This window comes from Acomys minous (genome assembly GCF_964271855.1).
Source record: "Acomys minous genome assembly, chromosome: 20".
Taxonomy (NCBI): Eukaryota; Metazoa; Chordata; class Mammalia; order Rodentia; family Muridae; genus Acomys; species Acomys minous.
The window spans coordinates 12763698-12780293 of NC_140502.1; the positions used below are offsets into that span (position 1 = coordinate 12763698).

General features: G+C 45.9%; 2 protein-coding genes across 2 annotated transcripts in view; one reads left to right on the forward strand and one right to left on the reverse strand.

The window, feature by feature from the left end:
- LOC311590938 (uncharacterized protein) overlaps nucleotides 1–6521 on the reverse strand; it is a 28441-nt gene extending 21920 nt beyond the window's left edge. Inside the window, exons 1-3 of the mRNA XM_084770230.1 lie at nucleotides 6277–6521; nucleotides 5676–5714; nucleotides 2919–3045 (exon numbers count right to left, since the gene is read on the reverse strand). Coding sequence (XP_084626356.1) covers nucleotides 2919–3045; nucleotides 5676–5714; nucleotides 6277–6363 — 253 coding nt within the window. The 5' untranslated portion in view covers nucleotides 6364–6521. The remainder of the gene's footprint in view (nucleotides 1–2918; nucleotides 3046–5675; nucleotides 5715–6276) is intronic.
- Nucleotides 6522–12740: 6219 nt separating this feature from the next.
- On the forward strand, nucleotides 12741–13679 carry LOC311590940 (vomeronasal type-1 receptor 4-like; the record flags this gene model as incomplete). Its single annotated transcript, XM_084770235.1, has 1 exon — nucleotides 12741–13679. The coding sequence occupies one exon, from the start codon at nucleotides 12741–12743 to the stop codon at nucleotides 13677–13679; it is 939 nt and encodes a 312-aa protein (XP_084626361.1).
- Between the last annotated feature and the right edge of the window lie 2917 nt (nucleotides 13680–16596).

Genomic DNA, 16596 nt, shown 5'->3' on the forward strand with positions numbered 1-16596 from the left:
ATTAAAGGCATGCGCCCCCCACCCCCACAGCCAGATGTGTTATGTATTCTTAACGTATCTTGGGCCAAAAGGCTGCAGGAAACTTGCATGTCTCTGGACCTGTTTGGTCCTGGGACCATTTGGTAAGGTAAGAGGAGGATGGCTTACTGCTGTAGCTGCAGAAATCCCCAGGGCTCGTGGCTAGCTGAGATGGGAAAAGAAAGCTCCAGAAGAAATCGAGCGAGGTGTCTCTCAGGATAATTTAAAACGACTGAGGATGCCACAGGACGAGGAGTGCTGAAGGTCAGATACTGAGTCTCAGTGGCATTCCCCATTGACTTTATAACGCATTCTCTACCATCATAGATGATGGTAAAGCGGGTCATAAGGCTCCTACCTGATATGCCTGTTGTCATCACAAAACAAATAATTCAGAAAATACAACTAAAGTTACCACTGTTCTTCCAGATACAGAGTTCAAGAGAGCAAAACATCTTAGAAAGAGAGCTTACAACAGGGACTATGCTCTATGCTTTGCTTTTTAAAATTAATTAATAAACTAAATAATTAATTAATTTTTTGGGTTTTTTTTTGTTTTTTTGTTTTTTTTTTGAGACAGGGTTTCTTTGTGTAGCCTTGGCTGTCCTGGACTCCCATTGTAGACCAGGCTGGCCTTGAACTAACAGTGATCCGCCTGCCTCTGCCTCCCAAGTGCTGGGATTAAAGGTGTGTGCTACCACCACCTGGCTCTTTAAAAAAAAAAAAGATTTATTTATTTATTATTATGTATACAGTGTTCTGCCTGCGTGTATACATGCAGGCCAGAAGAGGGCATCGATCACATTATAGATGGTTATGAGCCACTATGTGGTTGTTGGGAATTGAACTCAGGACCTCTGGAAGAGCCAACAGTGCTCTAAACCTCTGAGCCATCTCTTTAGCACCACCCCCCTTTTAAAAAAAGATTTATTTATTTATTAAGTATACAGTGCTCTGCCTGCATGTACACTTGCACACCAGAAGGGAGCACCAGATCTCATTATGGATGGTTGTGAGCCACCATGTGGTTGCTGGGAACTGAACTCAGGACCTTTGGAAGAACAGGCAGCGTTCTCAACCTCTGAGCCATCTCTCCAGCCCATCATGAGGAACTCACCAAGCAAACATCAACCCAAAAGGTGAAGACCCCAGGCCTTCCTATCTCCTACGATCATCTGATGTGCACAAAATGGACACGAAAGAAACCAAATGTTCAGAAAGTTAAAAGTTCAAGCTTAATAAAAAAAGATACATAGAAAAGGGGAAGAGTGAAATGAAAAGTTCATAGGAAAAACATTACTGTGAAAAAAAATACATATATCACACAATAGTATGAACACACACACACATATATACACATACCACATACACACACCACACCACACCACACACACACACACACACACACACACACACACACCTCCACAGGTCTAGCTCTAGATCAAAGCTCTATTTATATTGGCTTTTCCTGGTCTAGGACTAATCAAGCAACTCATACACTAGCTTGATCTGGCCTCGTTCCTTCACACGCCACTCTAAAAAAAAAAAAAAGAAAGAAAGAAAGAAAACACAAAAACACTATGAAAGGCCAAGAAACCATGTATGAGCTGTTACTCACGAGGAGCAAGTGACTGCCGAGACCTTGTGCACGTCCGCCTCGTGAAAGAAATCAGGACTCGGGGCTGGAGAGATGGCTCAAGAGGTTAAGAGCGCTGGCTGCTCTTCCAAAGGTCCTGAGTTCAATTCCCAGCAACCACATGGTGGCTCACAACCATCTATAGTGAGATCTGGTACCCTTTTCTGGCATGCAAGTGTACATGTAATGTAGGCAAAAACATTGCATACCTAAATAAATAAATCTTAAAAAAAAAAAAAAGACTGAGAGGATTTTTATAAACAAAAACAGAAATCAGGACTCCCTCACACCCCCCCAGTTGTTCAACTACATAGAAAATGGACAACGTTAAGTCTTAAAGACAAGCAGAGGAGCGGTAAAAAAAAAAAAAAACGATCAGTATTTTACAGAGGCATAGACAGAGGATCTTGTACAACAACACACAGTCTACATAAGCAGCGGCCACTAGGATCTGTAAAACTCCCGAAAGAGGCAGCTATCAGACTCAATTAGCTAGATGGGGGAAAGAACTTGGAGGAAAAGGAGTTACGGATATGAACAAGGTCATCCGCCTAAGGAAGGGGCAACATTTCAGTTCAGAAGCTGTGGCTGTTGTTAACTGATCACTTGACACAATGCTGAGTGGCTCGGGAGAAGGGCTTCCTGGCACATCTATGGGGGGAAATGTCTTGACTACACTAATTCATGTGGAAGACCTGCCCACCGTGGGTGGCACCATCCCTTGGGCTTGGGGTAGTGGAGTGACTGCAAGTGACAAGGTGAGCTGAGCAAATGGCATGCATCTGAGTCACTGCTGTCTGCTTTTGACTGTGGATGTAATGTGATCAGTTTTTTTTGTTTTGTTTTGTTTTTGTTCCCCCCCCCCCACTGCAAACTCCTGCTGCCGTGACTTCTCCATAACAATGGACTATAACTTGGAACTACTGAGTCTAAATAAACCCTTTCGTTAGGGTATTTTGTTAACTAAGACAGACCCAGGACCTTGACTTCAAGACTTCTGCCTCCTAGACGTTTTCATGTATGCTCTAGGGTGGCATGTGTTGGGCCTGTTTAGGGCAGTGCACCCAGCTCAGGCCAGGGGAGCAACAGTCCACGATGGCCAAGAGTGGAGGCATCTGGTGGCTGCTGACAGGAGGGCTCGCATCTCAGAAGGCACAGCTGCTGCGAAGGTAGGGAAGCCGACGGGACCTACAGTTTAGCTGTGGAAAGGGCAGAGCTGGCTCTGGGCAAAAGAGACACACAAGGGTGGGTACCAGGGCCTTACCCAGGGAGGTTATGAGTGCAAAGTTCTCCAGCATCACATCGAGATACAGCAGCCTCTGAGCATCATCCAGGAACTCCCACTCTGCCCGGGAGAAGTAGACAGCCACGTCCTCAAAGGTCACACAGCCCTGTCATGACGGAGAGACAAGTCACTCGATGATCTGCTTTTTTCTTAGGATCCCTAGTGTATGCATGCACACATCCATCCGTCCTTCCTCGCCCCTCCCCCTCCTCTCTCGGTTTTTCGAGACAGGGTCTCTCTGTGTAGCCGTGGCTGTCCTGGACTCCCTTTGTAGACCAGGCTGTCCTCGAACTCACAGGGATCCACCTGCCTCTGCCTCCTGAGTGCTGGGATTAAAGGCGTGCGCCACCACCGCCCGGCATGGGTGAAGAGTTTCATTCGGACCGATTGAGAGCTCAAGGGCACAGAGTCACCAGGGAGGATCGGAGTGTCTGGAGGGGAAGGCTTCTGTAGCTAGACAGTTGGTAGAGTCCTGTCAGAGGAAGCCCGTGACTGGTGAGGTGGCATCGAAACGCCATGTGTGCGGAAAAGCAATCTGCAGTTTCCCAAGTGGTGACGGTGGCTGACACTGGAGCAAGGGACAGAGTGAGCCAGCAAGACATTGAGAGAGAGAGAGAGAGAGCGGCAGCTGCCTCTTCTGACACTTGAAAGCCCTAGAAGTTGGGTAGTGATGGATTCTGCCTCCATTTATAAAGTTTTCTGTAGGTACATTCTGCTTAATGCAGATGCCCTGCAGTGTGGGGAGTGGAGGTTGAGGGGGCTTGTGGAGTGAGCTGTTGGAAAAGAGGGATGGGTTAAGAGGCAGCACACAGAGATGGGAAAACGTTAGCAGGCCCTTCCATTTGGGTGACCGGCAGTCTCTTGGCTTTGTAGAGGAACCCTAGGAGACATGCTTGACTGAAGTCACTCCAGCTAGACCCTTTGTCTCTCTCTGCGGCTAAAAGGTTAAAGATGGGGGAAGGGGGTTCAGAGCAGAGCAGAGTTCATTGATAAGCTTTCCAGACTCTTCAAGGGCATGAACAGGGACATTGAGAGCTGAGTACTGTTATCTCTGTGATTGGAATCATCTTGGGTTCAGGGTGCTCTCCTCCCCCTACACACACACACACACACACACACACTTTCTTTTGGTTGGCAGGCATTCTGCACCCCTTCTATAGCAGGGAACGGGTCTCTGCTTCTGTCCACGAGCACGAAAGCCATTGCGGTAGGACACCCTGGCTCTGTTCAAGAGCAAGGAAGCAGCTGTAATAGGGTCTCTTGCCTTAGTACACGAGTAATTGTGCTGGGATAAGACTGGGGTGCTCCAACCTCTTCTGCTCTCTGTGGCTATAACAGGGGCGGTGAGACCCGCCACATGCAAAGGGAAATGGACAATTTCCCAGGAATCAAGGCTTACCACTTGTTGCTTTAGGCAAAAAGCCATTTTTAAAAAAGAAAGAAAAAAAAAAAAAAGAAGAAATTCTTCATCCTTCAGATACCTCAAGAATCTGTATTAAATGCTGTTGAGGTGTGTGTGTGTGTGTGTGTGTGTGTGTGTGTAAACAGACACTCATAGTACCAACTGTGTTTGTGTACATCACCCAAGTTATTCCAAGTTTTCTATTTAGTTTATTTATTTTATCTGAGTTGAGTCCCACGCTTCCTATGGAAGCCTTGGCCACCTACCAGATCAGCCACATTCTCCTAGGCTCCCTCCAGCTCCTCCACTTCCCCTCAGGTCTGCTAATGACACTGACATGTCCAGCTGGATGCTCAGTCATCAGACGTAGTCACCCTTACTTTTCGGCTAATGGTATTACTATCAAGACCAGCTTCCTCTTGAGCACAATGGTGCCCACACACACAGTCCAAGCACTTAGGAGGCCGAGGCAGGCAGGGGTATTACCTGACCAGAGGAAGTAAAAAAACCAAACCAAACCAAACCAAAACAAAACCAGCCTTCAGAACATGAAGAAGCAAAGGATCAAAAAATAAAATAAGGGGCTGGAGAGATGGCTCAGAGGTTAAGAGCACTGGCTGCTCTTCCAAAGGTCCCGAGTTCAATTCCCAGCAACTGCACGGTGGCTCACAACCATCTGTAATGAGATCTGGTGCCCTCCTCTGGCCTGCAGGTTTACTTGTAGGCAGAACAGTGTAAACATTAAATAAATAAACAAATAAATTTAAAAATAAAATAAAATCAAAATGACCCAATTCCATTTTCTAACTGAAAGTCAAGCTATACTCCTGGGCAAAGAGCAGCCTTCATCATTTGGGAATGTCTCTATACTTAATTTTCTTCCAGAATTTCAGATCTGTGTTATTAGCTATCAGCTGACATCCCCACTACTGGATTTTGAAATCTCAATTTTCCTCTTTTTGAGTTTGTTTGTTTGTTTGTTTATTTATTTATATTCTCTCTCTCTGTATGCATATGTATGTGGGTGTACCTATGGAAATCAGGGGACAGTTTTCAGGAGTCAGTTCTCTCCTTTTACTGAGTAGGTTCTGGGGACTGACTTAGGTTCTCTGGCTTGGTAGCAAGTGCCTTTACCTGCTAAGCCATCTTACCCATCTCTCTGTCTTAGAGTCTCACCATATAGTCCAGGCTGGCTTCGAATGGGTGATCCTCTTGCCTCTAACCTCCCACATGTTGAGATTACAGGGGTACGCCCTCCATGTTAGACTTTACACACCAACGTTAGACAAAGAGTGAGGCCACCCTGGTGAGGTTCTGGAACACTCTCCACTCACCTGTGTACAGACCAGACGCGCGTCGGTAGATGTGGGAATCTGTGGGAAGAAAGTTGTGAGAGTCAAGGACCATGGTAGGGTTTCATGGGCTCAGGTCTCCCCGTGACCCGTGTCTAGGCCTGGATCTTCATGACCTTTGTATGTCTGAATTCTCTCTAAACCTTAGTGCACAGTGCTGAGTCATGCCAGCTGTGGGATGTCGCCCAAAGCTTAACTTTACTGAGGCTCAGCATTATCCCTTCCAGCCTGCTCTAACTCTGTGCAGCCTTTGGAGTGTTTTGAATAGCTTCTGGCCACATTTATCTTCCATTTGGTCCCTCTGGCTACCTAGGCTCCTGATGACAGAAGCAATATGTTTCACCTTGCCAATTTTAGGCTAGATTGCTTCCAGTTCAAGCGCCCAAACAGGACATTACCCACACAATCGATCAACCAATCTCCTCTTGGTCTCACTCTCCCACTAGTTACGTCAAACGGGGACCCCACCCACGGGCTTGGCACAGTTATGGACTCAAGGGGGTTCTTCCATAGGGACATTGGCTGAGCCTGAGCCATCAATGGGTGTCTAGGCAGGGGATCGCCTTAAGCACTCAGCACTCACCTGAGCCGGCTGCTTCAGCGACGCCATCGAACTCTGCTGATGGCGCAGGGACCCGCGCACGGGCACCACCGCTGCCGATGGTCTCATTGGCCGTCACGCCACGACTGCTCGCTCTCTTACCTTAATTTCAACTCGGCAATCTTAATAGTTCAGATTCCCCCAACAGTCTACACAAGGAAAGTTAAACCACAGACAGGTCACAATGCAGGAAATCCCGCCCAGTGTCCGTCGGCCCTGCCAGGCAGAAACTGTCCTTGGCTCAGCATTTTGCTACTCTGCTCTTGGCATTGTGGGTAATGTAGTCCCTATTGCTCAGGCGTGAAACAGCATCAACCCCATAGTCCATCCTCAAAAGGCTCATTTCAGAATACTTCCGCAGCAAAGGAAGAGTGTGAGTTTTATTTGGGTGAACCTATACGTATTGATAAAGGATGCTGGCACATCTTTTACCATGCTTTAGTGAAGGAATATGTTGCTACTTAAGGAAAGACTTTCAATACATTGTTGCGTATTTTAAATCGAGGTAATTTAGGGCAAATTTAGAAAGTTATAATGACGGCAAATTCTATACATGCTCCTTTTGCAAGTTTTGTGAGGCACTCTTTTTGTTTTGAATGAGTTAAGTATAGAATAAACCAATTTTACCAAGAAGAGACTTGATACCCTATGAGCATATACAGGGGGAAGAAGTCCCCCTCAATCACAGTCAGAGGGGAGGGGAGTAAGGGGGAAAATGGGAGGGAGGGAGGAATGGGAGGATACAAGGGATGGAATAACCATTGAGATGTAATATGAATAAATTAATTAAAAAAGAATAAACCAAATTGAAAAATAAGTACAGAGAGAGAAATATCAAAACGTCAAATTGGGAGCTGAAAATAGCCAGCAGAAACCTCCTAGGGGAGCCCCTTTGCAAGGCAGCCAGCTAGGGGGTCCCCATGGGAGGGTTCCAGGTAGAGCAATGTCTTCTCAGGTAAAACCGCTATAGGCAAAAAACAAACAGCATCATATAGAGACAATATCGCCAAATTAGGTATTCACAGCATCTAGCAGAAGCTCACGGAGAAGGCAAGGCAGTCGTGGAGGGTGGGGGGGGGGGGTTCTCTCCAAAGATGAACTTCCCAAGACCTAATTTCTCTTTCTCACTGCACGCATTTATTAATTTATTATTTGCTTCTTTGTTTTGAGATAAGGGTCTCACTTTCATAAGCTTGGCTGGCCTGGAACTTACTGTGTAAATCAGGCTGGCCTCTAACTCATAGAAGAGCCTTCTGCCTCTGGAGCGCTGGGATAAAAAGCATGCAACGTCATTCTGGGCACATTACACCTACATATACATCTACGTCTACGTTTACGTCTACGTCTACGTCATCTAGCTCTCTCTACATGTATCTGTAATGCTCCCAGAATATGTTCGGAGAAACTGTAGTAGTGCTTGTTGGAAATGTTTACTCTATAGCTGTTCATAGGAACACATGGTTTTACTCTCAGGCTGCTTTGCGTTTCCCTCTGAAGGAAAATGAAGATACGACCGCCCCAAGGAATGGTTGAAGAGAAGGTTTTTATCGCAGATGCGAGGGAAAGTACAGCCAGAGGAATCTGGGGCGCGGGGTGGGGGTGGTTGTGGGGGTGTCGAGACCGAACAAAGAGAGATGGGGAGAGGAAGAGAAGAGAGAGAAGGGACAAGAGAATCAAGGGACGTGAGAGTGGGCCAAGAGACTCTGTAGCTGAAATGGCCGCCATGACAGGTTTCTATAGGAAAGCGAAGCTGAGGGAAGGGAAGGGAAGCTGGGGGCTGGACCGGCTTAGGGTAGAGGGCAGAGTGAGAAGTGCTGAGAGGAGCCGCAGGGACTGAGAGAGCCCAGAGGCCAAGCAGACCCTTTGGCGTTCGCCACTTGTCCAAGCTTTCTCTGAGTCTTGGCACGCTCGCTCCTCGTCAAAGAACTTTGGGAGGGAGCGGTTCATCTCCAGACAAGACGTCTCAGAAAAAACACTCCCAAGGAAGAGCTTTTTCTTATGCTGGTTTCAAGAGGCTTAACAAAGAAAGAGTTCACAGGAGTGCTCTCTTTCGCGCGCGCTTGTGTGTGTGTGTGTGTGTGTGTGTGTGTGTGTGTGTGTGTGTGTGTGTGTATGTGTGCATCTGCATGTGTGTGTTTTAGAGATTCTAGCTCGTATTCTCATCCTTGCGCAGCAAGCACTTAATGAATAGAGCCATCTCCTTTATAAAGATGATTTTTTAAAAAAACATTAATTTATTTACTGTGTAGCCCTGGCTGGCCTGGACCTTGCTTTGTAGACCCGTCTGGCCCCTCCCCTCCCCCCAAACTCACAGAAAGCCTCCCGAATCCGCATTCTGAGTGCTTAGATTAAAGGCCTGGGCCACCACATCCAGTGACAAGTGGAATTTATAAGGCGTCTATGGAACAATTGTCAGTGAAAAATTTTTTAAAAAGACAAGACTACAAAGAAGCAGAGCGCATTGATTTGAATGCATGAACATTGGCTGCACAGTACCCAAAAGTGTGTCAGGGTCACAGTAAGGGAAGAAATTAAGAAGCATTCCTCCCCCATCCTCCCCCCCAACCCGGGTATTAAACCAAGAGCGAGGCCAGATTTGAATCCTCTAGTCTCTCTGTGTTTCTTTTGTCATTCTCTGGCAGTCTGTCCCGTGAGTCTCGATCTGTGTCAACCTGAGTGATGACGTGTGCTTTCGTCTGTCCCAGACTCTGCGTGTGCTGCACAAAAGCCATTGCTCTGTATTTATTGAACAGCATGGCAGCTTCACATAAAGGAAGGAATAACAAATACTTTACCTTTTTATAAGGGTTTAAGTCACTGACTCCAAATGACTCCAACTGCCCCAGGTAACAAACAGTGCCGCAAACGTCACTGAACACAGATTTATCAACCTACACCCACGTCACCTCCAACATTTGTAGTGGATCTGTGTTTCCTGAGGTTTCTTCTCAACTACTTGCTATTTAGTCATTTATTACCATAACATTACACTTTGGTTAGTGCACCAGTGCAGTGTGGAAACTGCACATTTTAGGATGAGAATTATGCATTAGCTTAGGTTGTTAAAGGTAATTACCTGAGAAATCCAAGTACGATTAAAAAAAATATGTATTTATTATGTATACAATGTTCTTCCTGCACATACACCCGCAGGTCAGAAGAGGGCACAAGATCTCATTATAGATGGTTATGAGCCACCATGTGGTTGCTGGAACAGCAGTCAGTGCTCTTAACCTCTGAGCCGTCTCTTCAGCCCAAGATTAAAAAAAAAAAATTACATTGTTCTTTCCGAAGGCAAATTGAACAAACAGGCTGAGTGCACAATAAAAGGGCAGTCTTAAATGTTAAATGGCTTCGAGGTGTCTTAACTTTGGCCGTGAGGCCCAGCAAAACATCCGTTCTCTTTGAATATAAGATATATTTTCACCATGATGCACCCTCACAGTAGAGTGGACTTGCAAGGGCACCCTTTGCCCTTCAGTGTCTCCTCTCTAGGGTGCAATCCCTGTCTGGGTCCCCTGTCTGAACTCTCAGCTGGCATCCACAGGGGAGAAGAGTCACTTTACAGCTCTAGCCTGATCCTCTGTGGTGCTCCCTACTCAGACAAAAAAGTGTTTCTTGCTCATTGATGGGAGCAGGAGTTTTTCAGAGGTGATGTCAACTCCCTTGGTATAACTGATATTATTCCTTCCTGTGACAGGAGCCAGTTCTCCCCTTGGGGGATGAGCTCTGAGAACATTCAGCCTTCATCTCAAGGGTTGCCATCAGGGTCGTATCTATATGAGTGTGTTAGGTTCCATTTGCCACTGAATCCTCCTCCAGCAGGCACCGTCAGGCACCTGGTGTGCAGAGGACAGTCAGTCTCTGGAAAATGTTTGAGTACAGATCTCTGAAAGCATCCTCCTCTTTCAGGGAAGGCCCCCTGCACGGCTTGAAGGCGCAGAGTGGGAAGGATCAGCCAGAGACTTGAATCCTGCATGGTTTGAAAACGCCGCAGGTGAGGGGTGCTATCCTGCCTGCCTCCTTTTTGATGCTCTTTAACGAGGCCCTGAAAGTGCATTTGTTTTTTAGGAACATGGGGGAGCTGGTGGCTAAAACAGCTTGTGACCATTTCTCAGAATTCACTTGCACTTATTATTATTATTTTTCCTTCGAGAGTCTAAGACTATTCACTGGGTTGGTAAAATCTCTTCCAGAGTTCTGTGAGTTAAAGAGCAATTTGGGAGGTGTTTGATGACCTCTGCAGTATTTACAACTCAAACTATGCTTTTTGCCCAGGGGCTTAAAGTGGATGTGGCTTATTTTTATCCTTTGCCAAAAACACCTGTGTAGAGTGTCATAGTTAATCTGCTTCTTAGAGGGCTTCATCATTGGGGTTATTAAAAGATGAACAATCAATAATGCGACGTTTCAATATCCAGATTTCAAACCCAGTGACGTTTCACTAGCTGATCGAGCTCAACCTCATGGTACCTAGGCAGAGGACCTAGAACTTACATTGTGCCATTTCCACACCCTCCCTGCCCCCCCATCACAGATGCCTGTATCCTCCTGATTTTACTCTTTCTTTTGGTTTTTGAGATGTCTTTATATAGCCCCAACTGTCCCCAGGCTGGCCTCGAACTCACAGAGATCCTCTGGCTGCTGCCTTCCAAGAGCTGGGATTAAAGGCACGTGCCACCATCTTAGCACGGCTACTGCTTTTTGAATCAAACAGGCATGGCATTTGTGCTATGTGCTTTGTACCCATTGCTGTGCCATGTGTATCACATCCTTGTTGACAGTGTACTTATTTCTGTCAGCTTCCGTCACGTGGTTTCACAGACCAGAAGGGATGCTACGGTTATTCAGTATTTTCACTTAGTGTCTATGGTGCTTTAATTTCATTACAAAAAGTTTAAGAATCTCATCAGCAATCCTCCTATGGGATAAACGCATTCATTGTGTCCTGTTTTAGACACAGCAGCAAGCAATGTGCTATTTCCCTTTTCACAGAGACGATTAAGTACGATAGACTTATATCTTAGATAGTGGTCACCAAATTAAAAGAGTAGGAAATAGCTTTGAAAACACTTAAAAGCAAACGTAAGCACGTGTATGTTTACGCAGCAGACTTATGTAACTGTGTGTGAGGACAAAGGGGAATTCCAATGTTGTTGTTTTTTCCCCTGATATCTGACAGTTACTATTTTCTTTTCTCATATATTCTTTGCCTGTATTTTCTCAACATTTCTTATTCTTTATTATTTATTCTCATGTTCTGGCTTAGAAGAATTTTTGTAGTGTAGTTTTTTTGGAAGGAAAGTGAGCGGGGCCCCAGGTGAAAGTGATCTTGGTGTGGGCTTTGCTGCCTTGAAACACCTCTGACACCCCATTGAGAGGAGCCTCTGTGATAGGCCTTAGGGAGCCATTTGGGCCCAGGGATTAAGGACAAGACCAGTGACACCAGTCAGGCGATTGTACTGCAAATCAACCATCGATGGGAGGGGGGAACCGGAGGAGAGACCAGGGGTGCCTGACCCGGCTGGGAGCGAGAGGAGAGAGAAGGCTGCGGGATTGGACCACGAGGGTGGAGGGTGCCAATCGCTTCTCTCAGGGAGAGGATCTGCGCGCAGGCCCGGAGACGCCTAGCGATTCGTCCCATGGAACAGATACCCGGGAGGGTTACTCTTGGTCTCTTTAACCTCCTTTCTCTATTGCTTAGGGTAGTGGAGTTGTAAGGAAGATACCTTTGTTTAATAAATTCATAATAAAAATCTAATTGTTAAGGAACCAGAGCCAACATATTTTGATCATTTTCATACCTTCCCCACATCTCCAGACACACAATCTTTCTCTACCTGATAGACTTTGTATTTTTTTTTTTTAAATTTTTATATTTTAACCTCTACAGCACAGTTTGTGTGGCCCATAGGATCTTGGATGTGCGACCACCTACGGAAGCATGGTTGACCAATTAGGACGTGCATGTTTAATAGAAGCTGACTTCCCATATGTTGTTGTAGCTATCAGGTGTCAAGCATCTTCATCAGGGCCTACTTTTCTCTCTGGAGACAGATAGTCTCCTTTCTGGTAAGTCTCTGCCTTTCCTAGTTGCTGGGATCTTGGAAACCTGTAGTGAGTCTGGACAAAAGACACTTGCCTGTATGTGGTTTGATTATTAGACCGTTCCAAAGAGCACTTGTGGAGGTTAAACCAGCCACTGCAATATGAAGTTTAAGTGTAACCACAACGTTCGAGTAAATTATGTGTAATTCAAACAATAGTGAATCATTGCATACTTGGAAACTTCTTACGAGAAAGACCCATGTAAACGTGCGAACTAATGAACACAACATGGTGATTCCTAGGCAGTCCAGTGATCGACATGCTATGAAGAAGACAGCCCAACTAATTTGATAATTGTCCTCTGGATGTGATGTGCAGTGACCCAGGACCTTGACGGAATGTCCTCGACCGACCTGGCTGTGGGGATCTTCTTCCTGTTGCAGACGGCACTGGGAATGCTGGGGAACTCAGCCTTGCTTTGCTGTTTTATGATCGCTGACCTCGCTGGGATCAGGGCAAAGCCCACAGACCTGATTGTTAAACACCTGACCTGGGCCAACATCATGGTTCTCTGCAGAGGAGTCCTGCAGACAACGGCTGCGTTTCGTCAGACATTCTATCTAGAGTATATTTCATGTAAACTTGCTTTATACTTCTATAGGGTTGCCAGGGGAGTATCCCTTGGCTCCACGTCCCTGCTTAGTGTCATCCAGGCCATCACCATCCGCCCCAATAATTCCACGTGGGCACAGCTCAAGATCATAGCACCCAGGGTCATTGGTCCATACTTGGGCCTGTGTTGGGCTACCCAGCTCTCAGTATATATTTTTATTCCTGTGTACACAACTGACATATGGGGTAGAATAAACGTTACTGGCATAGAAGATTATGGATACTGTGCTGTTGTGAATCCCGAGAGACGAATCATCACTCTTATTGCATTTCTATTGACGTCCGGTGACGTCATTTTTTTGGTACTGATGATGTGCGCCAGTGCCTCCATGGTGTTGGTGCTGCTCAAACACATGCAGAGGGTCCGTCGCATCCACAGATCCCTGCCTCCTAGGTCTTCTCCTGAGACCAAAGCTACCCGAAGCATCCTCACACTCGCGAGCAGCTTTGTGCTGTTCTACATAACCTCTACTGTTTTCACATCTCAGATGGCTGCCCTAGATGTAAAATTTCCGTGGCTGGTCAGTGCTAACGTGGCCGTGACTGCGTGTTTCCCAGCATGCTGCCCGTTTCTACTCCTCAGACAACATACCTCCGTTTTTAGGCTCTGCTGTACCTGTCCTTACCAGACCACACACCGTGCTCGGGTAGTCAGGGAGCTCTGAAAGCTGTGCTGTTTGCTTCCATTTTTTTTTCCTGTGTCTTTTCTACTCTGTTCTGTAGAATACATACCCAGAATATCCACAAAGGCTCTTCCCAATATCGTTTGTAACTTAGCCTGTGACTTAGGCCATCGGTGCTGGATGATGTGAGTGCTGAAATGGTTGCTGTTGGTTCCTCCCCCTCCTCCCCCCACCACGGAGGAGAATATCATACTAGCAGAGATGTTTAAGCCGTGCGGCAATATGGATTATAACGATGAAGGTGAGCTTCTACGAGGATGGACGCTTTAATCAGCCTGCAGGGATCAGGGAACCCCCTCCATGGGTCAGCTGAGTGATGGGGGTGGGGCGGAGGGGTGAGAGTAGGGGTCAGAACCGCGTGTGTTCCACTCTGTGGAGTCTCTTCTGGGCTGGAAGACCCAGACACTGATCTATTTAATAAATATATTTTTATTTATTGTTTGGGATTTCATACATGCATTGTTTTTTTTAAAAAAATAATTTATTCAGATTACACACCGATTGTTATCCCCTCACTTGTATCTTCCCATTCTCCCCTCCCTCCCTCTTCCACCCCATTCCCCTCCCCTAGACCTGTGACAGAAGGGGACCTCCTCCCCCACCATATGATCACAGCCTATCAGGTCTCATCTGCATATTCTGCTTGCCCTTCCTCTGAGTGCCACCAGGCCTCCCCACTAAGGGGAAGTGTGTGGCCCACAGTTCAGCCTCAGACACACAGTGCAGATGCTGCACGCAGGCAGGCATATGGTTGGTTGGCTGCTGGAGACAGTGCCCTCACTGGCATGGACCCAGGAACATCGTGTGGATTGCCCAGGTGATCCGAGGTCGGGTCCACCTGTGTTCCACACTGTGGCGTCTCATCTGGGCTGGGAGACAAAATGGTGATTTGGGGCCCACAGTTCAGTCTGAGATACAGAGGGAATGCATGCTTGTTTGTGGCTAGACCCTGGAGAACAAGTACCTGCAGGTATGTGGAGGCTTTGCCTTCCATTAGTCGGGTGATCTGGGGTCAGGTTGATTTGTGACCCACACCATGAAGTGTCCATTAGGCTGGGAGACCCAGACACCGATGTTTTGTGGCTCACAGATGATCTGGGACACTGAATGCTGTGTGCTGTGGCCTGAAGTGTTCCATCATGCCTGCCACTTTGGTATTCTTATGGGCACCACAGCTAGCCAATTGTCCCAGGTTTTTCTTTTTGGGGTCTTGACACCCTCCCCGTCATGGAAGTGTGGGTGGGTGCAGTGCATCTCCAGACAAGAAATCTCAGCAAAACACTTCCAAAGAAGTCCTTTTTTTTTTTTGGTTTTTCAAGACAGGGTTTCTCTCTGTAGCCTTGGCTGTCCTGGACTCACTTTGTAGACCAGGCTGGCCTCGAACTCACAGCGATCCACCTGCCTCTGCCTCCCAAGTGCTGGGATTAAAGGTGTGCGCCACCACACCTGGCTTTTAAGAAGTGTTTTTTTTTTGTGGTTGGTTTCAAGAGGCCCATCAAAGAAAGATTTTACAGGTATGTGTGTGTGTGTGTGTGTGTGTGTGTGTGTGTGTGTGTGTGTTATTGGCAATCAAATCAAGGATATTGCACAGGTTAGGCATGCTCTAACTCATCTTTTAAAGACAAAACAGAGAAATAATAATAATAATAATAAAATCTAAAACAAAAAGATAATTTTAAAGACAAAGTGTGAACAATTACAATAAATCATCCAAAATGCACTCAAATGCATGGTATTGGAATGTGCCATAAAAAGAGAAATAAAACACATCGTTTTAATATGAGAAGGAGCTCTGATGTGAAGACTTAAAGTATTAATTCAATTACAATAGAAATGATCCTAAAAAGCATTGTTACATGAAAGAAGCCTGATGTAATGTGGTGCATGCTGTCTAGCTAGCTAACTAACTACCTACCTACCTACCTACCTAAACCTAACTACACACACACACACACACACACACACACACACACACACGAGTCATGCGTTGTTGTACATGCCTCTGATAGCAGCCTTGGCCTCTGGAATGATAGGATGAAAGATGTTGGCCGTTACAACCAGCTTATTTTATTTTGTTTTGAGACAAGGCGTCACGTGACCCAGGCTATCCTTGAATTTGCTATACAGCCAAGGATAACATTGAACTCCTTTTCTCTTTGTTTCTATCTCCAGTCGTTAGGACTAAACACATGCCACACTATCCTTGATTAATCATATGCTAGAGATTAGTACAGTGATGAAGTTTAAGCTACATGCATTTTATAACAGGAAAAAGGGTTACTTCATAAACACACACATACACACACACACACACACACACACACACACACACACACAAGCAAATACACATGCAAACACACACACACCCCAATTAGAGTTCTAGGCTAAGTGGCATACAGAGATATTTGCATAGTCCTAACACACACACACACACACACACACACACACACACACACACACACCAATTAGCCTTCTAGGCTAAGGACTTCTTGCATAGTCCTAACTGAAGAATTCCAAAGTCTAAACTCTTTATTTCTCCCATGTACCTCTATGAAGGACCAGGACTAGTTTGCCATCTCCTACAGTTCCAATTTTACCTACCCCCCCCCCCTTTTTTTAATTGAGAGGAACAAGACCCAGCTATACCACTCTTAGGCATATACCCTAAGGATGCCCCATCATACCACAATGACACTTGCTCAACAATGTTCATAGAAGCTCTCATAATAGTCAGAACCTGGAAACAACCTATATTTCTGAATAATAGATATGTAAAATATGGTATATCTACAGAATGGATTATTACTCACATATTAAAAAACAGTGAGATCATGAAATGTGCAGGCAAATGGATGGCGGTAGAAAAAAATCAAGGAGGTCACATGAATCTTCTTGGGAA